This window comes from Sparassis crispa (assembly GCF_003851025.1).
Source record: "Sparassis crispa DNA, contig_000005F, whole genome shotgun sequence".
NCBI lineage: Eukaryota > Fungi > Basidiomycota > Agaricomycetes > Polyporales > Sparassidaceae > Sparassis > Sparassis crispa.
The window spans coordinates 79,202-104,069 of NW_020939752.1; the positions used below are offsets into that span (position 1 = coordinate 79,202).

Below are 24,868 nucleotides of genomic sequence, written 5' to 3' on the forward strand. Positions count from 1 at the left end.
TAGGACCTGTAGTAGGTGGGCGGGCTAGCGAGGGAGCGGGAGGCGACCCATTGCCGCGTACGCGCGGCTCTGATACACGCACCGAAGTCCGGGGAGAGTGAACGCTTGACGTCATCGTTCGTAGACCCGCTCTGTAGAGGCTCTCGCTGCTGTCACCGCTGTCGCTCGTTCTGTCCGTCCGAACGTTGCATCGATGTATCAATATCATTCCTTCATCCATTTTCCTACTGGCGTTACAAGTACGATGAGTTGCAGGTGGGTGGACTGGAAATGTACAGAGTACGGAGACATACGTGCAAGATATACTCAGCCAGAGGCCCTGGTGCACACGCGAAACACCAATGGCGTTCGATATGTACCGTGATCCTCTGCAAGACCTCTGCATGGTCCAACTGGGTGCAGACTCCAGTGTACCTCGAGCTAGCCAACGAGCCTGAGCGGAAGCAAAGTCGCATCAATCACACATCCGCCACCAACACCGACGGCATCAGCAGCACTCGCCGCCTGCCGCTACCGCCTACCCTCTCCCGCAACCAACAAGCTCCCCACAGCATCCGCGCTCTCCTGCAAGCGGCGGTGCCCCTCATACAGCGCCTGTACTGCCGCACCCGTCTCCGCGACAAGCTGCTCCTCCCCGGGTGCGCGCGTAGGGTCCGGCGGCGCGAGAGGCAGCGCGCCCACCCCCGTCTGGCGGAGCACATCCACGAGCGCGAGCAGCGCCTCCTTCAGCGCCTCCAGGTCCGCTGCGTACGCATCAGTCTCGGTGGGTCAATGTGAATAGGTGAGAGGGCGCACCGGAGGTTTGCAGCGGGCTCGTCGAGGGGTGGTATGCCTGTTCCCTGGCAGGCGGTATGGGAAGTCAGATATGGGGTTGCCACAGGTCGAGCAGGACCTAACTTACATCCCGGAGAGAGCACTCCTTGCTAGACCCTGTACGCGTGCGACATGGCCCTGGACTACCTGGATGTTTTGCCTGAACACTTCTGGTGAATTCGGGTCAGGCCCTTGTATCGCACCACCGGGTTGGAAAGGTTGCTGGGGAACAAACAATAAAGCTTGTGAAAACGCATCCGAGAACGGAGTATACACGGTTGCTTGGCCGGGAGGCGCGTATGGTTGAGACAACATCTTGGATTTCACGGCCTGACATCCAAGAGGTCAAAATGAAAGATCTTTCTGTGGTCTGATCGTATGGCCAACGCCGGGATCGAACCGACGACCTTGGCGTTATTAGCACCACGCTCTAACCAACTGAGCTAGCCGGCCATTTTCAATCTTTAGCACGGCCACAAAATATTAAGCATATTAGGAGGCCTCTCGTGCCAAGGACAAATACAAGTTTCCCCGTAGGTATGAAATATTTACGCGAGAGTCAGAAGATGAACATTCTCATCCCTCACTGTGAACAGCAGGAGAAACTGATGACCATCCGCCTTACGTTTGAGGACCGCGTCCCGGATTTGATGTGCATATAGCGTCAACTGCGGAGGGAACGCCGTTGCGATGACCTTCCACGCATCTTCGTCCGCTATCCAGGCGTTGGACTTGGCCATCTCTTCAAACACCGTGAGTGGTATGTCGACCGCGAGCGTCGGGAGGCCGGCGATCGCCGCATTCTTGACCTGCACTCCCATGTCGAACGCTGTGTGGGGAGAAATCAGCACGCAGAATCGTTCATCCGGGCGTTTTCATTACCTCGATCCAGAAACATCTGCTTCGTCTGCTTCCGCTGTTTCTTGGCGTCGCCCGGTAGAACCAGCTGCACGTCGGAGGACCCGGCAGATTCCTTGGTGAGGTTCGGGCTCTGAGTGCCGTCAGCAATCGCGCCGATTCCCGAGATCGAGGCATCGAAGCGCTTCTGCTCCGCGATCTGCTGGTGCAGGAAAGGAACCAGGTCTTGCCGCGAGACTGCTCAGAGTTGCTTCGTGTCACGACCACCTGAGCACAATGGGAATGACACTCACCTTCATACTCGGTCCCTTTCAGGACACTCTTGACCTTGAAAGCAGGTTGATCACGTCTGGCTGACCTTGCTCGTGGAAATACAATGAACCTGCAAGATGTTTAGTGATGGAAGACAAAATGCTAAAGGGAAACACATACAATATCCCTTCTCGTGTGCACACGTCAACGTGTGTCTCATGCTCCGAGTCGGATAAGCTCGATTCGTACATCACATCCGCGCTGATGCCATGCTGCCATAAGAGCGCTGCCACCTCTAGGCGGTCAGAAAGGTACCCTGCCTGGTGAGACACAACGTAGACGTCACAGCGGCGAGGACTCCAGTACCCGAACGAGCGCTGCTCCTTCATCAGAGTCTTGACAGAAGCACTCTGGAACGTAGCCAAAGCCAGAGTGATCTTCTCCAAAGCAATCTGGACCACCACAGCGCAGATTGTATCTGGTTTTGGTTTCGGGGGCGCAAAGCGCGAGATGACATTATCGTATCTAGGCATTTAGTCAATAATGGATATGTCCGTGTTGATGGACACCACTTACCGTCCACCTGCAGCAAGGATGTCTGATTGCTTGTTACGCTTCGCGACCTCAAAACAGACTCCATCTCTGAAGTACGAGCTGCGGTTGCTCATCATGAGTGGGTTGAACAGAATCGGACGGGTGACCCCAGATGCAATGGCGAATTCGATTGTTGTCTTAATTTCTCGGACGTGCGGGTCGAGCAATGCGACTAGTGATGGCGAAACCTTCTCCATTCTCCCCACAAGCGAATCCAGATCTTCGTCTTTCGAACGGTGATGTAGTATAAGTCACTAATGTTATCAATTTACTCGAAAGACACTCACCAATTTCAGTCAACACCTCCAATTCATCTACGATATGTCTCGGAACTCCCTTCCGCAGTAGCATGGAACGTTTCTGCGATTGCGATGACTTCATCTGGTTCAAGACATCGGTCACCAGGGTACGAAGCTCCGCAGAAACGCGCTCCAGGGCGATCTCGAGGACTGGTCAAGCATCAGGCCAAATTCGGGTGTTGCATGACAGTAAATCGCTTACTTTTGGAATGAGATATGTGAATCACATAGCTCTGCGCGAGGTTTGCGAACTTGTTCAGACACTCGCTGACGATGGCGATAGCTTCCGCCGCTGCAGCACTGGGTCCCGTCTCCATATCTGGTGTGATGATGTCAAATACCGCCGTCTTCATCACTCTGGGATGCCCCGCGACCATGCTGGAATCCCGCATAAGTACGTCGACGCCCTCAGAAGGGAGAGAACTGACTTGGGTCGGTAGATATCGCCGATGTGGTACCGTTTGATTCTCCTGATGTTACCACGCGCCGCGAGACGGGCAAAAGGAAGAAGGGCATTATTGGGTAGAGTGACGACCTCGCCATGCCGATCCAAGAACACTGCTCGGTTACGGTCCTCCTCTGGGTTCAACATGGGCATCAGTAGTGGCGGTTCCATGTCCACAGCACCATGCAAGCGGAAAATCTCCACTAAGCGATCGACGACAATCCCGTTCAAGGTAGCGTGTTCCGGCAGTTCAGCCTCTAGGTCATACAAGAAACCACGAGCGGGATTTGCAGGCTGATTGAAGAGAGCTGACAGAACGACTTGCAGATGGGGAGAATCGGTCTTCGCTGAAGAAGCTCGTCAGCAATGAGGTAGAAACTGGAACGTGCATACTCACTCATTTTTCTCAGCGCCCCCGTAAGATATTCATCTTCAAGCCGCGGTGGAAGCAAGGGGCTTTGCGATAACTCAACCGCACTAGGACGATCATTAGGATTGTGCTGAAGAAGCCAAGTGATTACTACAGAAACAATCAATAGCCGTTGCGCTCGAGGTAAAAAAGGACCTGCTTTGACGCTGCCTGGTTCGATACGGCTCCCAGCTAGACGGAAAGAAGATACCGGGTTTCCGCAGATCCTCCAAAACAGCGATACGCTCCGCGCCCGTGGAGAACATGTAGTTCATCTCGAAGAACACGATCTATGGACCGCGTGTTAGCCTCTCCATGTCGTGGCGTAAGCTCAACTTACACCAAGACTATACATGTCCGCTTTCATGTGATTTCGAGGACCACCTCTTGATGATTGTACTTCAGGCGCGATGTAGAGTCTTGTTCCAACATCTGCAAGTGAGACGTTGTGTGAGAGTCGCTCGGAGAAAGTCGACTGAATAAGTTTACCAAGCGTCATGTCTGTATCGTTGTAGATAGTATGGGTAACATCCGAAGGGTCAACCGCTGCAAGACTAGAAGTTGCGAGCCCAAAGTCGCCAACTACAATTCGTCAGCTTGACGTTGTCACAGCAACAAAATCAAGTCACCTTTGCAGTCGCCTTTGCCATCTGAAAGGGCTTGAGTACAGTTTATGTAGCTTGAACCAAAGACACCTCACCGATGAAGATGTTAGTGAGCTTGATGTCACGATGTAGCTGAGAACCAGTATCAGAGATCAATATAAACATGAGCAGGGTCGTTGTAACTCACAATTCCAAGACTCGACATATGGACAAGTGCGTCCACAATCTGTTGGAACAATCGCCAAGCTTCATCCTCAGAAATTCCTTCGGCAATTCGCTAAGCAAGCGAAGTAAATGATTGTATGTTCACAAGTGGAGCAACGATGATAGATACCTCCTTCAGAGTCTGCCGTTCAACAAATTCCTGGGACAATGTCAGCTGCCTCCGTAAAGCGATTGATGAAACAGTTACCATTTGAATATATAACGTCCGAGACATAGCTGGTGGCGTCTGCGGGGTCTCAGGTCTCGAGAGGGGCTCTTTGCGGAACAGGTCACCAAACCCCTCATCGCTACTATCTTCAGTGTCAATATCGTTTTCGTCCACAGAGCCCGACTGGGTGAAATGGATGCTCGGGAACGAATGCCTGCTCTCGGACCCTAGGTCGTCGAAATCAATGTTGAACGGGTCAGCCGATCCGTCGCCCTTTGATTTTGGAACGGAAGTCATCCCGTCGGCAGTTTCAGTGTCCCGGTCAGAGTCAGATGAAGCTGTTGTAGACGTAGGTTCGGATGTCTCCACCCACGTAGTGTAGTAGCGGACGATGAAGCGATGATTGAGACGGCTTAAGGCGTTCACTTCGCGGAATATTCTGTTGTCACTCTGTGTAGCCCGCAGCCGGATCTTCTTCACTGTTACGGAACATCAGATCTATGAAAACGAAAGGGATGTAATACCCCACCTGCGTATACCCTGGAGTCGATCTTATTACGAGCTTTCACGACGGAGCCGAAGGCACCTCGCCCCTGTAGTAAATGATCTCAATAAATATAGGGTGAAAGCCGGGATAATACTAACCAGCAGTTCGAGCTCCTCCCAATCTTCCTTCCACCTACTCGTATGCCTCGTCCTGGGAGGCGGCGCTCTGAAGTAGTCCGTCTCAGGCGAGCCGTTGAACGGGTGGATCATGGGAGTGCGTAGTGAGCCAGGCGTACGTATCGGAGCCGGGATGCGCAGGGGACCGGGAGTGCGCATCGCACCTGCAACGTAGACTATGAGAACGCGCAGATCAAGGTACTGATGGGCCTTACCTGCAATAACCATGGCCGGCGTGCGCGGGTGAGTTACTTCGTACGAACCACCAGCCAGATCTGCAAGGAGACTGAAGCATGATACCGATGTCTTCTTGTTCTGCACGAGCATGGTCGTAGCGTGTTGTTGCAGTGGTATCGAGATGGTCGCTGTATAGATCAAAACCTTAGTGTAGACCTATGTATGCCAAGCCGAGGACGCACAATTACGGAGAGCGGACTGAGGATCCGGGAATCTCTCCATGACGTCCCGGCCCATGAGCATCTGCATGAGCACGATACCAACAGCGTGAATGTCGCGACTTCTTGTATACACAAGCGGGGACTCGAGGGCCTCTTCAGGTAACCTTCAAACATAACGTTAGGCGAATGCAAAACGTGAAGCCTCCATGTTAACTGACCAGCCGTCAGGTATTTGCACTTCGTCTATCTTCGGATCGGCGTTGAAGCCAAACGGGTTCGAGCGATGTAGATCCAACAGTCGGATGTGATATCCGACCTTAAATAGCTTAACCATCTTCGACTGACCCCCTTCTTCACGAGCGGCCAGCCCGATGTACTTCGCGCTTATCCCTAGTTACCGATTCAGAATGCACGGGAGTAGGTGAATTATGAACGATGTACCTCGATGAACTAGATCCTGAGCATGGACAACATGAAGAGCGGACAGAATTTGGCCTAGGTAGTCAATCGCACGGTCCTCCCGCAGCCAATCGCAATCCTCTAGTACGTCTTGCAGCGTCACAGGCGGTCGCTGTTCGGTTAGTATAATCAAACGTGGAGAACCGTGCGAAGTGGGCGTCGTCAGCTTGACTGCGAGTACGGCAAGTAGGTTCTGATGGCGTAGGTTCGTGAGCCGCTGGATTTCACTCTCTAGCTGCTTCAACTTCTTGCGGCCTTGGTCACACGATGAGCACGCTGGTACTGAAGATCAGTAGGATAAGACACACCCTGTGGCGTCGAGTAGTAGGATGAGACAAACGTGATTGAGAGCAGTTCAAGTGGAACTGTCTCATGCTCGTCTTCGCATACTGGATCCGCCTGATACATCGTGCCTAGGCACTCTATTGTACACACTATCAACATTGTGCGGGTGAATGGGCATGAGCAGTGACCACGTACCTTGCCGTGAATGAAATAGCTTAACTACACTGAATTGCAGGCCCTGCCAGAGGATCTGCTGGGGAAACGATTCGGTCGGTGTCTCCTCAACCGAGAACGGCATCTCCGTTGCATCGGACGTGGCCCGTTTGCGCGCTTTCTGAACCCGCTCGCGCTCCAGCTGCTGGCGGTATGCATCCGCCCGTATCTGCTCGTCGAACTCCTGCGCCAGCTGGGCGGCGCGCTCTTCCTCCTGCTCGGCTTCTTCCTCTTCCCGCTGCTTCTTCGCCTGAGGCGCGTGCCAATTGAGGACGAGTTACAATAAATAACGGCAATAAGACTCACCCGTTCCTCTTCAGATGCGCGCTTGTTCATCTCTGTAGCAAGCGAGCCTACGACTTCAACAGGTCGTGCTACATTGTTTGTTATCCAATCTTGTGCGTAAGTGACGATCTATCATGAAAGCCGAGGTGAGACAAGGACAAGCGTTTACGGTTTGGAGATGGATCAATGACAGACTGATATCGAACCAATGAGTTCTAAGCCACATTGCATAAACGACAGCATACAAGTGAAACCAGCCGGAAGAACCTTTGATCTAGACGCTCTTGTTGCTACTCACGACAAGATACGCTGTCACATTAGATCTCCAACATGTGGTTGGCAGAACTTAGGGCCAGCTTAGCGACTCATTGGTTGGGCTACCAATCAGCTACGTCGGAAGACAATGAGAAATTGTCTGCGGACTTAGCCAGAAGAGGAGCAGCGCATGACGTGAGCCATGGTTTGAGACATATTGAGGTACAATTGACAAGGAACGCGGACACTGAATGAGAAGATCTTGTACTTACCTGGAACACCATCTCGGCCCCCTTGTTTCGTAGTGATTCTGCGTGGATGGCGGACGTAAGTTTCGTAGTCTGGTCGGTCTTGAGACCTCGAATAGGTTGTTGTATCGTGAACGTCGGACAGGCAATGACCGGATATGTCTTCGGAAATCTACACCCGTATCAGTCAAGGACGGCAAGAAACGCGGCCGATGAGCACCCACTTGACATGCAAGTGGAAGTAGAGCTGATCTGCATGATCAGGTTCTGGATGGCGAACTTTGATAATAAACTCGGGTAATCTGGGAGCTCCCTGGCATGCGTGAAGGCTGTCAGCAGCCGGCGAAGCCGGAATGAGGCAGACGGACCTTCCAAGCCTTTGGAGGGGGGCATTCAATAAAATCTTCATCGTAGATACTCTGCACAGTATTCACGTTGTAAGTCCGACAACTGTCCGTACAACCTTGGGATAGTTTACCTTGAGCGCAGTGATCTCTAGTTGTTGGCGTTCTTCCTGAGATTCCATGGTATAGACCACTGATACTTGAGAAGGGGAGGGCCCGTCGGACCTCGGCAACTCAAGCCTGCATCGCTCCTCTCTCTGGCTTGAAAGATGATGGAGGCAAAGAGAGTTGAAGGAGTCATGCGCGACCAGCGTGTTTTCCAAGACTGCAATTGACCTCCCGTTATGGATGTCACAGTCACATCACGTGCAATGTGTCACGTTCTGATGATGTCATTCACAGTCTCGACGGTACCGGTATCTGGTAGTACAGAGGTTGAATTACAGACCTCCAAACGCAGTATGGACCTAAGCTATCTCCAGATTCAAGTTGTCTTGGCCTATGCAAAACATATGCAGTCAGCGCGTACATCAATTATCTGCTGAGAGATATCTTACCCTGGCTAGCGAAATAATCCTTCATCAAGTGTCCTTGCCTGCATCTTTCCCACCTTGGTGTTCGAGTTTTTGACCACCAGTAGCATCCGACGTATTCCCTCCACGAGCTGGCAACGGCGGGGGTACCGAAGACGTGGTAGTGCTCGCGTGCTGAGCAGTGGCTGTCTCCGAGCGACTGTTTCCGTAAGACTCAGAGCCCGGGGCCCGTCCCTTCATCTCTGAAATCCCTGCTTCTGTCTTCCGTGCTCCCGCCTCTGTCTCCGGATGAGGTTCTGAACCCGTGTTTGTTGCAGAATCCACAAAGTCCATAGCTCCGCCGCGAAGGCTATCTCCCATCCCTTCTAGTGTTTCCCATGCACCCCTGAGTCCCGATACATTAGTCCTTGCCTACGTCCCAGAAGTCTTTCGTTCTCACTTACCTCACTCTTCTGCCGAGAGAACCTCCACCGTCGCTGCCCGTATTGCTCGACATCGTCTGGTATGCCCCTTGTCAATGTCAATGTCTGATGGTTCTTGTAGACGTGTGTGCTGGAAACCCCGACATGCGCAGAGTATGACGTCACTCTGTCGGGAATACCCGGTTATGTCACGCTTGTTACTCAACGCAAATGGCACAGCGAGATCTCTGATTTTAATGGCCTGAGAGAAAAAGGATTTGTGGACGCGTAACGTGTACTCGGCCCATTTTTTGGACTTATATAAACAAAGTTGTCAGTATGTGTATATTCTCTCTTATGTTCTGTGCTGGGCATACTTATGGAAGGTCGAAGTCTAGTCTGGCAAGCCTCATTAAAGTCTTTTCCACATAATTCGCTCTAGTGAAATCGACTCGGTTGAGCACTGCAAACGTCGTCAAGTAAGCATATGCGTTCTTGATTTCAGTTGCATCTCATCCAATGGAAGTCGATTTCATTATGCAGAGAACCACCTAGAACCACTCAGCGAGGCGAAGCTTCGTCGCTTCTTTCATCTACGTATACATTAGCCAACTATTCTTCTATCAGCAGCCCGAGCGCTGTCAAACGGCAGGCAGGGGAACTTGTATGCGCATCTTCAGCGCGCCCACTTCCCAATTGCCACCAATCGGGAAAGTCCGCCAATACTCGGTTGAGGATCTCGCGAAAGCCCTGCGCTATCTGCGCAACATCTACAACCCAGAGGTCCGTGGAACGCGCCGAGTGGATACAAAGGAGCGGTTGTCTTCACCAGCTGCTCTAGATGGCCATTCATCCTATTTGTCCAGCCAGACTTTCTTGGACGCCATGCGATCGGATGCCTTCGAACGTTCTCACGCGATCAGGTGGTTGACGACAGTGGTGTCGCAGGCATATCATTTTAGTGATTCTTCGGATGCGGATTCCGCCAATGCCGCGGCACAAGAGATCCTACTTCAGGATGCCGCCTCTCTGCTTGCTGTATGCGCTGGCCCTGCGTCCGCCGGTATTCTCTCACGAACTTTCCGCTTCCTCAGCGAAGGTGGAGATATCTCGGTGCAGTTGACGGACATTCCGTTGCAGAACCAAGACTATTCGAGCGTTGGAGCCCAGACATGGGGGGGCTCTTGTCTCCTCGCTGAGATGCTCGCTGCTTCTCCGGAAAAGTTCATTTTACCCATGGTCCGAGACGGCGATATTGCTTACTGGAGAGCCTTGGAACTTGGAGCCGGGACAGGTCTGGCTAGCATTACTCTTGCAAAAATATTAGAGCGTCGTGCAGACAATTTCGACGCACATCCAGCCACTGTTGTCGCATCAGACTTCCACCCCTCCGTATTGGCCAACCTGGAGAATAATATCAAGGCCAACTTGTTGCCACCCGTCCCGAATCACACACGTCTCTCCATCAGCACGCATTTTCTCGATTGGTCTCACTTCATGCAGCACAAGCCACGTACACATCCTTTCGACGAACCGTTCGATCTCATTCTGGGCGCTGACATCGTCTACGAGGTGGAACATGCGAACTGGATCAAAGCCTGTGTCGAGCAGCTGCTCCGGAAACCAGGCCTGGCGGGCACTCAGATACCCAGTGCCCACTTCCATCTTGTGATTCCCCTCCGGCCCACACACCTCCTGGAATGTCGTATGGTTGAGGAAGTTTTCAACTTCGGCGACGCGGAGCGGTCTGACTTGACCCCAAGTGTCCCACATCCTTCGCATTCGCTTTGTATAATGTCGAAGGACATCATTACGTGTGAAGCGCACGGAGACGTCAGAGCGCGCGGCGATGCGAGGGCGGCGGAGGTAGAGTACGTCCACTACGTTATCGGATGGTGTGTGATTGGCAGTCAGATATGCATGTAGATGCTGAATATTGAATGGACGGATAACCGCTGTAAACGTTGCCCCGTTATCACGGGTGGCTGTAACGGCAAGATGATTTTGGAGTTTCGCTGGACATGTATGCTCACGCATAGATTGTTTAGAACAGAAAATCCGTGCACGATACAGTCTTTGTGCAAAATGTCTCCCCAGTCAAATCACTAAACCAAGTTTTCCAAATTATCCTGGTTCATAGTGAAATTTATGCTACAGGATGAATACAAGTCGGATTTGATCACCCGGGAGGTCACGGGCTTCGCCTTAGTACCTCGACGTCAACTATTGTAGCCCATCGGGGCTAAGTTGGGAGTGCCCGGTGCTCTTCCTGTTGTTGGGCACGTTGCATCAAGTGCCGCTGAGGCCTCCCGCCATTACTGCTCAATGTTTCTAAGGCTTTCGATGTCGCACGGAATGGTGGTCACCCGTGGGAGACAGTTTATGTATAATCTGTAGTGTACATGTGTATTTATTACATCGTTGCTGTTGTTTAGGAAACTGCCAGAGAGTTCTGTGCGACAAGCGTCGGGCTGGCCCGAGTGTCCTGCTCGACGGTATGTGCAAGGTCAGATACTTTGGTAATTTGCCGAGGGTTTCTCGGCTATCGCCGAGGGGGGGACTTTCTCGCGGGAGATGCCGAAGGCTTGGAGCGGAGTTGTAAAGGTACAATCTCTGGATCCAACCCTGCGTCAACACCGACTTCAAGCCGCCCTCAAGACCATCAACGGACAATGGTGAGCCATCTTGCGCCCCGGATACGCCCTACGATGCATTTGGAACTCTTCATGTGTGGAAACTCTGGGTGATCGCTTCGTACGACACTGGATGGTGCGGCAGATTTTTGGATGACCTGCTGTCTCAATCTAACTTCCTATCACAGTCGTACCCCAGAATATCTACTTCAGCAATTGGACTTCTAGTCCAAGCTTCTTGCGGAGCCGTCTAACGACGCGCCATGATGCAACATGGAAGTTTTGCTGGGCTCGCACTCATCTCGAGTGCGAGCGTTAGAGCTCCGAGTGCATCGCGATGGCATGGCTCTTGTTTGCCCCAGATCGCTAATGCCTCGTCTCAATGACCAGCCCAAGGCTACTAAAGGATCCGGCAAGAAGCCTGCCCCTGCCCCCTATGGCGCCAGCAAGGCTACCAAAACCGTTAAGAACCCGTTGTTTGAAGCTCGTCCCAAGAACTTCGGTATTGGTATATATTAAGTTTCTTACTTGCTAATTGTCGTCTTTAACATTGCCTGCAACAGGTCAGGATATTCAGCACAAGACTGACTTGACTCGCTTCGTCAAGTGGCCTGCTTACGTCCGTCTGCAGCGACAGAAGGTCATCCTGAACCAGCGCCTAAAGGTGCCTCCTGCCATCGCTCAGTTCTCCCACACTCTCGACAAGAACACTGCAACTCAGCTGTTCAAGCTTTTGAACAAGTACGCATAACCTTTTGATTGCATCATTGTCGTTAAGCAATCCCACAGGTACCGCCCGGAGACGAAGCAGGAGAAGAAGGCTCGTCTTGAGGCTACCGCTAAGGCGACTGCCGAGGAGAAGGAGGCTCAGGCCAAGGTCAGTACAGTCTCACCTAGAGGCATCAGCCATTGCTGAACTGCTGCATTGAAGGACTCGAAGAAGCCCCTTTTCGTCAAGTACGGCCTGAACCACTGTATTGCCCTTGTTGAGGCCAAGAAGGCCTCGCTAGTTGTCATCGCTCACGATGTTGACCCCATTGAGCTTGTTGTTTTCCTCCCTGCTCTCTGCCGTAAGATGGGTGTGCCATACGTCATTGTGAAGGGCAAGGCCCGTCTTGGTACAGTTGTCCACAAGAAAACCGCTGCTGTCGTTACGCTTCAGGATGTTAAGAGCGAGGATCAGCGCGAGCTTGCTACTCTTGTGAGCGCCGCCAAGGCAAACTTGTGCGTGCTTTCCCTTATTATAGGTTGATTATCGGTTGATGTCGATGTTCCGCTCGTAGCTCGGACAAGTTCGAGGAGCAGCGCCGCCAATGGGGTGGAGGTATCCGTGGCAACAAGTCCACTCAGATGCTCCGCAAGCGTGCCAAGGCCGCTGGCCAGACCCTCAGCGCCACCAATGCTGCGAAGCTGTGAGGGTCCATCCCGGTGGTGCTGCGTGGGTTGTGCGGTTGGGTTGTACGTCTGTCGGCCGTCAAAAGACGATAGCTTCGTCCATGCTATGCGGTTGCTTCATGCGCTAGTTAGTAGTTACTGATATTCTACTCATGCCAATATGCATATGTTGCCAATGGCACGTCGTGGTGTGCCAGCTATTGCCCACGACTGCGGTTACTAGCACATGTACGATTATTGTCCTTGATATGCATGCGTTGGGCTGGCAAATGAGAAGGAACCGCTGAACACTGGGCTCACGTCGGAGTGAGACAAATGATGAGGTCAATGAATCCATAGGACCGTGGATTTGTAGGACAGGGATACTGGTCCTCACGGAACGTTACAATAACATGTGGGCATGCGAATCCCTCGGCAACTCTCCCGATCTTGAAATATAACACCTTGCCGTGCCCTCTATCCTAGTTATGAAACCGTTTGACCTTCTCGTGGCCTACGGCTCAGAGCTGCCTCAGCTGGTCAATCACACCACCCATAGTGCCCTGATTCCAATGCCCACCCCATCCCTGCCTCCGCTCGACGCGGCGGGTACGTGGAGTAGCAGGCGGAGCTAAGTGCCCATTCTTCCTCGAGGCCGTTGATGCGCTCTTCACCTGTGCGTACGGACCAACATCCGGGAAGCCGAGGGCGTACGCGCCCGACGTGTGTGGGCGGAAGCTGCTCTTGACCCAGTACGGGACCTTGGGCGACTTCACCTGCTCGAGCGTCGGCGAGACCGGCGGGGACGGGAGCGGGCAGGTGGGCGCAGGGAAGGGCGGGAAGTGGAAGTCGAGCGGACGCGTCCCGAAACGCGTGCGGAACTCGGCCATAAGTTTCGCGTCTGCGCCGAGGATCGACTGCTTGGCGCTCATGATGGAACAAGCACGCTTGCGAGGGCTATTCAGGGCCGCAAGGGCAGCTACATCAGCAGCGCTATCAACGCCGAAGCTGGCAGTGTCGGAGTAGACGCTCGGCGAGAAGTATGATGCACGCGTGACGGCGGAGGAGGGACTCTGTACTGCGAGCGAGTTCATCTGTATCGAGAAACGGCTCCCGCTCCCCGCTTCAGCTTGGGAACTCCCTAATGCAGCGAAGCTGTGAAAGTCACCGACGGACCGGCTGCGACGCCGAGACATGGATAAGCCCCTGCTAACTGGTCTTGAGCGAGTGGTGTTATCAGGATCCCCTACCTCAGCGCGTACGCTGATGTATTCCTGGTCCTCGTACCTTGTGCGAGGCAGATGGCTGTCATCCTTGGCTCCCATGCGATATAAGTCGAGATACGAAGAAATCTTCTCTACCTTCTCGCTGACTTGTCCCAAGGACGGGTAGATGAACTCCGGGGGAAAAATATCGTCCTTGCAGCGGGCAAGCTTGTCGAGCTTCTCAAGTTTCTCAAGCTTCCTCTGCTCAATCTTCTGCTCCGTGATGGGCGAAAAGGGACTGAACGGAGAGACCGCGGGCAAGGGAGAGAAACGAGACGTTGGCGGGCCTCTATCGTGCGGCATCGCCCCGTTCAAAAGAACTCACTTGGCATGAATTTGAACTAGACTCACCCAATCACATTGTATCGGAACGGCGACAACGGAGATGCTTCGTTGCGTCTGGGCTGGGGTAGATTGAGAGCTGCTGGAATATGAGCTCGGCGCAGGATGTTGTGAGAGGGGCGCGAGCCCATCACGGGCTGTGCAGAGCGATCTGCGAGCCTGTAGCGTACAACTGGTGATTTGACCATTTCTTCTTGCACGGATGCTCTGGAGGTCACCGAATGGATAAACGCAGCGGGTGAACGGGGAAGGATAAATGACGGCTTGCGCCTGACAGCGCTCGCATCTAAGGAGCCCAGGGGCGTCGGTGTCACGGGAGAGAATGCGCTGGCCGAAGGGGAGATCACGTCGAGAGTGGGAGTGGTCCCGAGGACTTTCCCCACCTTCTGCGTAGATCTGAGGAGCCGCAAGCGCTGCTCTGGCTCGAGCTTGAGCAGCGCTGGAGACAGCGGCGTCACATTTCGGCCAATCAAATCCGCGGTCCTATTCAACATTGCCATGAAGACGTAGGTGTCGACTAACGAGCTGTCAGTAGCGACCGGAAACAGTTGGAATCAGCACGAAAGCGAAGAAAGCAAAACAAGTGGGCCAGCCACTGTGGTGAGATTAGGAGCGGAAGGGTATGGTACAGGAAGGTAGTCAAGACCTGTCCAGACGGGCTGAGCAGAGGCAGAGCAGGCTTATATTGCGCCCACGTCAAGGGCCTCCATCTGCACTGCTTCATCGTCCTGCCAATCGAGATTCCATCAACACCAATTCCCGAAATAGGACGCCGAAAACTAGCGGAAAATCATTCTCCTTGCTATCGGCTCGCGTCCTTCTCATATGTGGAGACTGCAGCAAGGCAAGCAAGAGTTCTACTATAACAATTTTTTTCTGGACAGGCAGAGGACCAGCAATCGATCTGGGTGCGCAAATTAGGTATTTAGGTAACCCTTTCTCCGTAGGTTATCCATTGATCTGCAACAGCTTTCCCACAGTGAACGTCCCATCAGCGCCGACACCGACATAGCATGTTTCGTTACTGGCGAGTTGCCATGCGCATCTGTGAAAAAGCCGCGCGGAGGGGTAAAAGAGGCGATACTTTCTTTTCTGCTTGTGTGCGAGCGACCCACGCGCATCGAAGACCTGACCGACCAACCAGGCGTCGTATCAGTGAGCTCGGGCCTCATCCCACTGGCTGCGCGTCCCAATCAATGCATATGCACATCAGTCGTCTGTCAATCACGTTGTACAGTGTAGATGAAAGCGCATGCTTACCCGTCCCTAGTACCAATGAGCGCCCAGAGCCGTAGTCAAATTACTTAGACCTTACTCCAGCGCGGCGTCAAATATGCATCTCACTGAAGTCCTGTGGAGCATCTTAGTTCAACAGCTGGAGTAGGGCTGAGGCGCTGATGCGTATCGCGTTGGACGATTTGCCAGGGAGCATCAGTGTTCTTGTCCTAGCGGCAGCGAGGACTTCTGAAGTGAGCATTGCACAATCAACTAGACCATCAGTTAGTAGTCAACGTCTAGAGGCAATACCTCACTCGAACATAGGAAATATATCGTTGCATCAGTCGATGCCAATCGCCGGCCAGACAATGGAGTAAAGGTAATATTGACGTGTGACATAAGGACTTCGAATTTGATGTCGTACATGTAACATAATGTGCATCCGCTCGTGCTTATGCGCACGACAAGGTTGAGATGCCTGAGATGGGAGAAATCAGCATTCGAGATCGGCGCTCAACAAGTAGGACATCGCCTTCTATTTAGGGCTAGTTCTTGAAGCAGATTGATGCACATGAACGTCCAGGCACGATCGTTAAGAAAAATAATGACCAAGGTGCGCACAAGTCGAGCAGTCCGGTGGACGCATTTGAAGCTTGAGAGTGGCTCAACGACAGCAGCGAACCTTCGCCGAATTTCACCTCGAATGGAAGGACGTCGGCCCTCCAAAGTTCGAAGTCGTATCCAGCTTGCACAATACATGAATCAAACCTAAATCGAGGAGTCGGTCGATACATGTCGAGCCTGCAGATTGGCTGCAAATCCCCAGACGGTGACACCAACGGACGCATGGGAGGAGGAACGTTCGAAGTGCTTGATGACCTGGCAAATCGTCCATTTCCGCATTCGCAGCGGAATGCAAATGCACGGCTTCATCTGGGGAATAGTTGTCTCGCAGAGAGCATCTGAGCCTTCGAAACTTAGCTTGTATGAATGGTGCATGCGTGATAACTGTAGGGAGATGACCTGTAGTGACAGCTGTCGTACCGTAACCCAACGTTACAATCAGCGCAGCTGCGTCACGACAGCAATGCGTGCGGTGCAAAAGATCTGGGAGAGCGTACGCACCATTTCGCTTTAGCAACGCCTCCTCACACTCGGTTTGGGGAATCCGTCCTCTTCGATACACTTGAACGCATTTTCCTTCGAAGAGAGTCCCCTGATGCGGCATTCTTCCCACGTCTGCGAGCCAGCAGCAACGGCTCCAAACTTGTCCTTCGGTCTTCCGATCCGTAGAGGTAGGAAAACCCAATCCACTGAAACTCTTGTAGAAACATCCGCCAATTCGAGTCTGGTATGGATTCCATGCTCATCACCAGGAACAATTCCTGAGGTCAAAGTCTGAAAATGATGTCCGTGTTCCAACAACCCATGTAGTCGCAGAAAAACTACAGAAGAGAGATATCCAAACGGTTGCGAGAAGGTAGGGTAGACACGGACCTCAGCGCTCCATTCTGGAAAACAATGCAGAACAAAACAGGCGCACCAGACTCGAATAAAATCCAAATAGATGTGCAATCGCTAAATCTCCGGAAGTAACTAGTAGGTAGAAAATTTACCCTCAGTGCTCTGGTCTGCAAGACGTTGAAGTTGAGGGGCCATACGCAGACCATTCAAATTTCGCTTGGACATGGCTTGTAATCTTGCTCTCTACAGACCGGACAAGAGCTATCTCACGTAAAGTCAAACTTCAACTTATGTGGATACCTCGACTGCCGAGTTAGATGCGGACAAGAATGTCTGTGGCTCTGAGACCTGCCTCTTATGGCGGCCGTTACTGGACAAAAATGAAATCTCGGGTGTCAGGACCTTGTTTTGTACTTATGCATGGGTGTTCATTGAGCACGTGACCTTGCATGCACATTCACCTCATGCAAGGGGTATGCACCGGCAGATTCCGAGACACAGGGTAGGGGGGGGGGGGGGCTCCGAGGTCCTTAACTGAGAATTATTTTTACTTATGAAATGGGCGGCAGGAGGTAAGTCAGGGTCTCCTGCAGTAAAACCATACACTCAGTAGCTGAAAGGCACCTTTGATGATGGTCTACGGAGTGTTTGCGCAACTTGCAGGAGTGGGCTGCTCGGAGGTGGCGGCGGGCACGGGCGCTACCAGATGTGATGTCGGGTCACAACGATGACTAACAAGGTGACCTGCATCACGTAAGCCTAGGATTACCATCTCTATATGGCAGGTGCCTTCTATATATGGACCGTGGGAAGTTCCCACGGGGGGGAGGGGGTCCTGGGGGGGCTTAACCGGATTTTCTGACCCTGTGTCTAGAATCCGATTTATGCATGCCCCTTGACCTCATGCATTGTGCATGCACTCTGCAACATATGTGTTGTGCATTGTCATCTGTTCGTGCATGCATTGCTGTGCATTGGTGCACAGCTTTGATCTCGTTGCCAGTAGTTGATGATGCATGCATTGTCCTGCACTCCTCTGCATAATACAATCATCTCACTTTGGTAGCTTAACTCCATCAGCAGCAGTCGACATGTTAGACTCAATAGTGGTAAAAATCAAAAGAGTCTCTGTACTCTCTTCTCTGGCACACTATGGATGCAGCACCATGCATTTGATGCCTACAGTGCCTACAGTGCATGTTAGAAATTGCGCTTAGTTCAATTAGGAAGGTAATAAGATGTGTCGGGGCGCATGATTATGCATCCTAAAATAGATTTCTGTTTATATACAGTTCACGCTCCACTTATATAATCAAATTTCCTTTTTTATTTTTCTTTGTAATCATACTCTCGGCTTGTCTGCCTGGGCACTCCCATAATTCTGGAGCTCCAGAATTATGGTCGCTCTGCTTTCCCAATAGTGCTCAATGTGAATGAGGATGCACATGGTGAACATGCCAATTGGCACGTCTACCAAGGTGCATCCTGATTACTCCATGCTTCTTGATAGGGACCAGGAATGCATACTATTGATGACCCGGATGTGCCATAATATGGCACTTCTGGTCCCGCAGCACGACATCTTGCTCGATTGTCTGCGGCATCTCAGATAATGTTTCTATAGTATACAGAGTACTGTGCACCAATTTTTTGGATTTTTTATAGCTGTATTGGACACCTTGGAGAGATGCCGAGGTGTGGCACCAGCCAAGTACAGTCTTGCAATCCCGAATTTCTTGGGATCCAAGTGTGCCATCTTTGCTTCCCAAACTTTTACAGTATTAAATTAGGGTATGTATGACTCTCTGTCTATAATTTCGAGGGAATTAGACAGGAGGATCAAACCACAGAAAAAAATATGGCACTTCTGGGTCATATGGCATATCCGGGTCACTGATAGTACCTGTGCATGCATGCACAATGCACAACTGTGAGCAGCAATGCACACATGATATATGATGCAGAGTTATGCACACCTATGAATGCCAATGAATGGCGATGAATGAGCGTGAATCTCGATGATGCACGGTGAATGCCGATGCAAACCCAAACATTTCATTTTTGTCCAATAACGGCCGCCATAGCCTCTTGCTTCCTGTCGTCACGCTCACTAGCATCATCACGTGACTACGCGTCGCGTCGCGTCACGCTCGTTCGGTTCACGATCACCCTAGTTCACGAGCTTAGTTGCTGACGGTGTCGTGATGCACGAAGTCCGGAATCAAGATCGTTGATGAGCACGAGCACAAGATCGAAGAGTATGCGTTCTGCTAGTTCACAAGCTGTGTCACAGCAAAGCCATTCAGTAACGGTAACGAAAAGCTAGAAAAGACGGAGTTGTTGAGTTAGAAATAGTGGCCACAGGCCGTGAAACTCACTATTGGAACAACATCGAAGTCTGCCGGCCCGCGCCTCGAGGCTCCCCGTCATCAAAGCAATTCTCCAACTGCACGCACGACTTCATCCAACCCCTGCATCAGCACTGATTCGCGCCGATCCCGAAGTAAGAAGTCATCATAACAATGTTTGATGCGCTGTTTCACAAATTCGAGTGGAGGGGTGAGATCGGCAGAAGCAATCTTCCACATTGAAGATGTCTGAGTCAAAGTGCCAAACAAATTTGAGCTAGACGGTGATAGGCTAGAAAGGATGGTCGCTGACCTCAGGACTTGGATGGCCAGTCGAGGCCCTCAGCGCGTGCAGCACCATGCGCCAGAATGTCATCCAACTGCTCCATAGCGTGTAAACGGTCCATGAGCTCTTCACGTGTCCTAAAGATGAGTACCTACTTCCATCCCGCATCTTTCTCGACGACGTCCTGCACGATGCGGATCCACTCGCGCTCCGGTGCATCGTCTTCCTCATCTCTAACTGCGTTATGCTCGAGGAGTTCGCGAACGTCTTCGAGCGCATGTTCTACTTCAGTCACTTTGGCACACATAGAAGTGTAGAGCGATGGCAGATTGACCGAATTGCACCAGTTGTGATTGATGGAGATACAGTCCGTCAGATTCTCTACCTGAAAGGAAGGTCAGCAGAGCGCCCGAACGATACGAAAGCCATATGACGGACCTGATGATACCAGCCGCTTGGCCTGTCAAAGTGTAGAAATACGAGTTGATCTATCTGGTTTGGAGGCCATGTAACTCACACGAAGATGGTTTCACCACCGTTCTGCTCAATTACGATTGGATGCGCTTGGGAAAAATGCGGAAAGACATCCTTGTCGACGTCTCGAACATCATACGCCGTTTCCATATGCTCCTCGCCTCCTTTCCGGAGTAGATAGGGTGTCTGTCCCGGCGGAAAAAGCCACCAGCGTTTGCGACCACAAACATTCGTAGACCAGGAGTACGACGCGTACACGTCGCGATGGAGCGGTGTGAATGTACCGGCCGCACCGACGTAAACGAAACGGAAGTCATCCTCCGTACAGGCGGAATAGTACGAATTCATCCAGTCGTCCTGGAAAACCTCCGGGATGGTGTAGAACGTCTGCAGGGAAGTTTCGCAATTTTCGGCTGCATGCATTCGGTGGAGGGTTCTGGCGAGGTGCCAGTCCTTTACGTACAGCGAGGTTCCATTCCCGCACTTCCATAGATCGACCACCTCGCGGAAGGGCATCATCTCTCGCTTCTGGTCGCTGAACTCGCGAGTAGAGCAATCGGCTACGATAACTTCACAGTCACCGTACTCGCGCGACAGGTAGTCCCAGTCAATACGTGTTCGAGCCGTACTCTTGGAACCTGCCTGCAAACCGGAGGCCGCGGATAACGAGTATTCCCTGTCACGAATAACCCACACTCGAAGCGCTTTCCATGACGATACCAGGGAAGGGCCTATGATCACAGGTCTATTCGGAAGGAGGTAGGCGTTGAGAAAATCGCGGTAAGTCGGAGGATCCAGTAGGTAGTCACAGCTGCTGTCGCCGCACATTTCCTGGATGTTTGGACTAGTTAGAACATAGCATGTTAGAAAATTAAATAACCCTATCTGACAGAACTATTCCTCCATCTGTGTAGATGTATTCAGAAAACGACAGCACGTTGACAGAACGTGCCAGTGACTGGAGGGAAAAATCGAAAGTTGTGTGACTGATCTAGATCTCAATCTGGGTGACCTGCCGGCATCTGCCGGCACTCCTGGCAACAGATCACCAAACGGTTCACTTTCGAACTGGCAGAGTATGCCCAAGGCGTTGTACCTCTCTCTCTGGTATGTCTAGTATGTTAGGTGTGACGATAGGTAGGATGTGAACAACGTCGCACATTCACCGAGCCATGACAAGGTTATTAGGGAATTTTACACCCAGTTCTAGGTCGGTGCAAAATCCAAGAATTGTATAAGTGCATCTCTGGATGAACACTCTCTGCTATCTCCTACCCAGTTCTTCTAGCTCTTGGATGATATGCTACGCGAAACGGACCGAATAGTCGAGATGTCTTAGCCTCCACAAGTCATTCCATTTCAGCGTCAGCATCCGAGTCGGAACACTCTGAGGTGCTTCTCTTACAGTGTTCAAGTCACCTTACTGGATACTGACAGTTGACCCTTGACCATGTGGACTAATGCCTTTTCCCTCCAGGATTAGACCGGGTCATGTTCGCCGATACTTGGGATTCCATGTCGAAGCGCTTGATGAGTTATCTATCTTCACGCGCTTTCTACTATATTTTCTGCTTCCGGGGTGTTGAGTAAAATGTCGCGCTTACTTGTTCACCGATGGATTATAAAAGTCTGGGTGATGTCTCTATCCTCGCCACCCCACGACATTTCTCTGCAGGGCACCCTCTGAAGACTCATAACCGGTCAATATTCGCTGTTTGTTCGCTATGTGTTCCTGCGCTCAACATTGCATTTTTTACAGCTGCGCTCTGTTCACGTTGAACTCAAGACGATGACTTCTCTCCAACTGCTGAAGTTACCCCTTCTCTGCACGGCCGCGACGTGCTCCCAAATCGCATTTACTGCGCCGAACCCGCCCGCCAAGGCTGAAGAGGTGAAGAAATTTGGCAGAAAAGATCCCGGATCATACATCGGCAGGTTACTGTTGAGTACGATGAAGGTGAGGCTTTCGCTAATGATTCGTAATTTTCCGGTTGAGCTCGCATCTGCCATGTCACCAGCTACTGGTGTGGTTCGCAACGTTGTGCGAGATCGCTGTTGTGATAGCTAGCCACTTTCCTCACCCACTCTCCGTGCAAGTTTTATCAGTTCTTGTTTCGGCGCCCCCTTCTTTCATTTCCAACGTACGCGTCACCGCTTCATCTCTTCTTGGTTGGACCCTCGTCTGTGCTGGTGCACTCCTCCGCGTTCAATGCTTCCGCACCCTTGGCCGTTTCTTCACCTTCGAACTCTCTGTGAAGGCTGAACACAAGCTGGTGATGAACGGGCCTTACGCAGTCGTGCGCCATCCCAGCTATGCTGGCACACTCATGGTCGCGTCAGGCAACCTCCTCTACTTTTTTGGCGCTGGGTCGTGGTTCGCCGAATGTGGCGTATGGAGCACGATGATGGGAAAGATCTTGGCTTTGATATTGATCATCGGCTTTGGTTTCCCCTTCGTGTCGGTACCTTTGAGGATCAAGAAGGAGGATGCGGTGTTCAGAAAGGAGTTCGGGGTGCAGTGGGAGGAGTGGGCGAAGAGAACGCCGTATAGAGTGCTACCGTTTGTTTTCTAATCTTGGCGTAGCGTCTGCGCTGCTCAGCCACCCGTCCGGCTAGTCACTTGCGCTTTTTGCACATACAATGTTCATTCCTCGCAATTGGTCTTCCTCGTGTCTCTCAACACGGCTAGCAAAGCTCTTCGTTACTTTACAGCCGCATAAGCCTTGAGTGCAAGGCCGGGCGGTGGCTGGGCGTCCATCGTGACAATGCGTTACATTTTGCTCTTGACTTGTCACGGTCCGAAGACGTCGTGCAGCTTGAATTTGTTGCTAGCTTACACCTCTATCTCGATTCTAATGTCGCTCGCCTGTATCTTCCACCACGCCTTCCGAACTTGTCAATATTTGCCCGCAGGTAACTTGGACTTTGCAAAACATCGACCGACCACTACCCATGCCACGCTTTGCAATCTGAGTCGGACAATTCAATAGTCCACAGGCACCTAGCGACCGTGAGATGACAAAACGCTTGCGCCTGCCCACGCTTACTATCGTTACCCCAGTACTGCAATCTGGTCTAGTTATGCAATTTCGCCGTTTTGCCGCATTTTGCTGCACTAAAAATCACAAAAAAATATGCAATAGATGTGCACAGTCCCAAATACCTTGGCTGTGCAACTTGGGAGTCAAACTCGGAGGGGAAGAGTGCGAAGTTTCTGAATTGCAAGTTTGGAGGACTTAGGCGTGACAGTGAAATGTGCCATTTAAAACTCCGACTAGAGGGAGAACAAGGGAACGGCACTTCGGCAAGCGTGACGATCTGTGACCGATTCGGCGCTCTTGCGTGCAAATCAGTCTCTTCACTGCGTTCGGTCTTGGAGTCGCACAACATCAGGAAAAAAATTGGCAGTCACACAGAAGGTAGCTTATATGTTGTATATTTGATCCAAAGAGGTTCGAAGGAAAACGGGCTCGATTTGAAGGAACGGTGACAGAGATGCAATCGCAATTGCATTACTGGGGTAACGATAGTACAACCAAGGACAAAAGAACGGCTTTGACGGTGGCGGATCTCAGATCGCACCTCCGCTTATAGCAACCACATCGTGCGTAAGAGTGTGTCTAGTATTTATACCAGGCCAACACAAGCGATGAAACTTGCTGATTTTCCCCCTTACTTGTCTCTATCCCCCGTCTCGCATGCACGTCTCGCATGCACGCGCAACAAAATCGTATGGGAATTCGAAGGATCATGGATGCCGGTTCTTCCACTGGCCACGGTCTTCCCGCGATCCTTCAGATAATGAGCAGTGGCGTCTTGCCAACCAGTAGCGATATGGTCCAGGCCGGAGCTCTAGCTGTAGGTCCCCATGTTTTGTTTATACCCTGAAGAAACTGATCGCACGCACATGCAGGTCGGTCGTCAACTGCAAACACCAGGACCTTACCCCTCACTGTTGCAGTCGCAGATACCCTTGACGGCAGCTCAATACCTGGCCGCCAACCTCGCCCATTTCCAATGTGCTCCTTCGTATCTCACACCGGTGGGTCGATGTACATTGGCTAACGTTTACCTTGAGTATCTCTTCAATGTGTATGGGTCTACCACGAATCAAATCGTAAACGATATGCTTGCATTTTTCCACGAATTGGAACGTGTGAGCGCTTGCGGAGGAACATACACGGAGCAACCGGATGTCCAATTTGACGTTAGGTACGTACCCCTCTCGTGGATCAACCCTCCCCTGTTAATGGCTGGTCTGCCAGCAACTTTTGCATCCATACTGTCATCATCCCAGTTATGTATTTCATCAACGAGTACCTGAGACTACGGTACGATGAGTGTCTCGTCCCCGGTCAGAACAGACAACTAGTAGAGTGTCAATATCGTTCGCCACAGGGCGGTAATAGTAAGCGCTTGAGGTGTCACACTTTCGTCCATTCAATCTAACGAGTCACTCTGTAGTTTCGAAAGATAAGAAAGTATTCGTCATGCAGTTTTCTGGCATAATGGGGCAGAAATCCCTGGTATTGTTTATGCAGAAGGCACGTTATTGAGAGGTCTATTGAATTGGTCTGACCTTTTGTGCAGCCCTACGGGACAATGTCCACGACTCGGAGGGAATGGGATTGCTTCGGCCGGGATGCAGAAACTGATTCTTATAGGGGTCAAGCGTTCGAGAATGTACGCGCAACTATTTCTGAACTGGAAGAGTGAGTAGCCTCTCACATGT

General features: G+C 51.7%; 9 protein-coding genes and 1 non-coding gene across 10 annotated transcripts; 4 read left to right on the forward strand and 6 right to left on the reverse strand.

The window, feature by feature from the left end:
• Positions 1-510: 510 nt before the first annotated feature.
• SCP_0600350 (hypothetical protein) lies at positions 511-1,128 on the reverse strand (the record flags this gene model as incomplete). Its single annotated transcript, XM_027759170.1, has 3 exons — positions 511-743; positions 796-839; positions 902-1,128. 3 exons carry the CDS (start codon positions 1,126-1,128, stop codon positions 511-513), a joined length of 504 nt encoding a protein of 167 aa, XP_027614971.1.
• Positions 1,129-1,192: 64 nt separating this feature from the next.
• SCP_t0600360 lies at positions 1,193-1,266 on the reverse strand. The gene has a single exon. It is a non-coding gene; the product is annotated as a tRNA-Ile (tRNA).
• Positions 1,267-1,361: 95 nt separating this feature from the next.
• Positions 1,362-7,980, reverse strand: SCP_0600370 (Serine/threonine-protein; the record flags this gene model as incomplete). Its single annotated transcript, XM_027759171.1, has 30 exons — positions 1,362-1,642; positions 1,696-1,908; positions 1,965-2,053; positions 2,104-2,448; positions 2,500-2,743; positions 2,805-2,966; positions 3,019-3,194; positions 3,245-3,608; positions 3,659-3,781; positions 3,831-3,960; positions 4,011-4,102; positions 4,160-4,252; positions 4,300-4,320; positions 4,371-4,407; positions 4,463-4,552; positions 4,610-4,639; positions 4,688-5,127; positions 5,178-5,241; positions 5,294-5,475; positions 5,527-5,676; positions 5,731-5,873; positions 5,928-6,099; positions 6,151-6,423; positions 6,477-6,590; positions 6,649-6,916; positions 6,973-7,080; positions 7,479-7,626; positions 7,679-7,767; positions 7,823-7,873; positions 7,933-7,980. The coding sequence occupies 30 exons, from the start codon at positions 7,978-7,980 to the stop codon at positions 1,362-1,364; spliced, it is 4,740 nt and encodes a 1,579-aa protein (XP_027614972.1).
• Positions 7,981-8,379: 399 nt separating this feature from the next.
• On the reverse strand, positions 8,380-8,827 carry SCP_0600380 (predicted protein; the record flags this gene model as incomplete). Its single annotated transcript, XM_027759172.1, has 2 exons — positions 8,380-8,716; positions 8,775-8,827. The coding sequence occupies 2 exons, from the start codon at positions 8,825-8,827 to the stop codon at positions 8,380-8,382; spliced, it is 390 nt and encodes a 129-aa protein (XP_027614973.1).
• Positions 8,828-9,398: 571 nt separating this feature from the next.
• On the forward strand, positions 9,399-10,658 carry SCP_0600390 (hypothetical protein; the record flags this gene model as incomplete). Its single annotated transcript, XM_027759173.1, has 1 exon — positions 9,399-10,658. One exon carries the CDS (start codon positions 9,399-9,401, stop codon positions 10,656-10,658), a length of 1,260 nt encoding a protein of 419 aa, XP_027614974.1.
• Positions 10,659-11,734: 1,076 nt separating this feature from the next.
• SCP_0600400 (60S ribosomal protein) lies at positions 11,735-12,781 on the forward strand (the record flags this gene model as incomplete). The annotated part of the gene is made up of 5 exons (XM_027759174.1): positions 11,735-11,873; positions 11,929-12,106; positions 12,155-12,242; positions 12,297-12,589; positions 12,649-12,781. 5 exons carry the CDS (start codon positions 11,735-11,737, stop codon positions 12,779-12,781), a joined length of 831 nt encoding a protein of 276 aa, XP_027614975.1.
• Positions 12,782-13,260: 479 nt separating this feature from the next.
• Positions 13,261-14,846, reverse strand: SCP_0600410 (hypothetical protein; the record flags this gene model as incomplete). Its single annotated transcript, XM_027759175.1, has 2 exons — positions 13,261-14,293; positions 14,356-14,846. The coding sequence occupies 2 exons, from the start codon at positions 14,844-14,846 to the stop codon at positions 13,261-13,263; spliced, it is 1,524 nt and encodes a 507-aa protein (XP_027614976.1).
• Positions 14,847-19,298: 4,452 nt separating this feature from the next.
• Positions 19,299-20,964, reverse strand: SCP_0600420 (JmjC domain-containing protein; the record flags this gene model as incomplete). The annotated part of the gene is made up of 7 exons (XM_027759176.1): positions 19,299-19,350; positions 19,407-19,426; positions 19,485-19,625; positions 19,690-19,756; positions 19,818-20,047; positions 20,101-20,122; positions 20,180-20,964. The coding sequence occupies 7 exons, from the start codon at positions 20,962-20,964 to the stop codon at positions 19,299-19,301; spliced, it is 1,317 nt and encodes a 438-aa protein (XP_027614977.1).
• A 961-nt stretch (positions 20,965-21,925) lies between these two features.
• On the forward strand, positions 21,926-22,709 carry SCP_0600430 (hypothetical protein; the record flags this gene model as incomplete). The annotated part of the gene is made up of 2 exons (XM_027759177.1): positions 21,926-22,093; positions 22,155-22,709. The coding sequence occupies 2 exons, from the start codon at positions 21,926-21,928 to the stop codon at positions 22,707-22,709; spliced, it is 723 nt and encodes a 240-aa protein (XP_027614978.1).
• A 1,177-nt stretch (positions 22,710-23,886) lies between these two features.
• Positions 23,887-24,692, forward strand: SCP_0600440 (hypothetical protein; the record flags this gene model as incomplete). The annotated part of the gene is made up of 4 exons (XM_027759178.1): positions 23,887-23,994; positions 24,050-24,348; positions 24,402-24,544; positions 24,601-24,692. 4 exons carry the CDS (start codon positions 23,887-23,889, stop codon positions 24,690-24,692), a joined length of 642 nt encoding a protein of 213 aa, XP_027614979.1.
• Between the last annotated feature and the right edge of the window lie 176 nt (positions 24,693-24,868).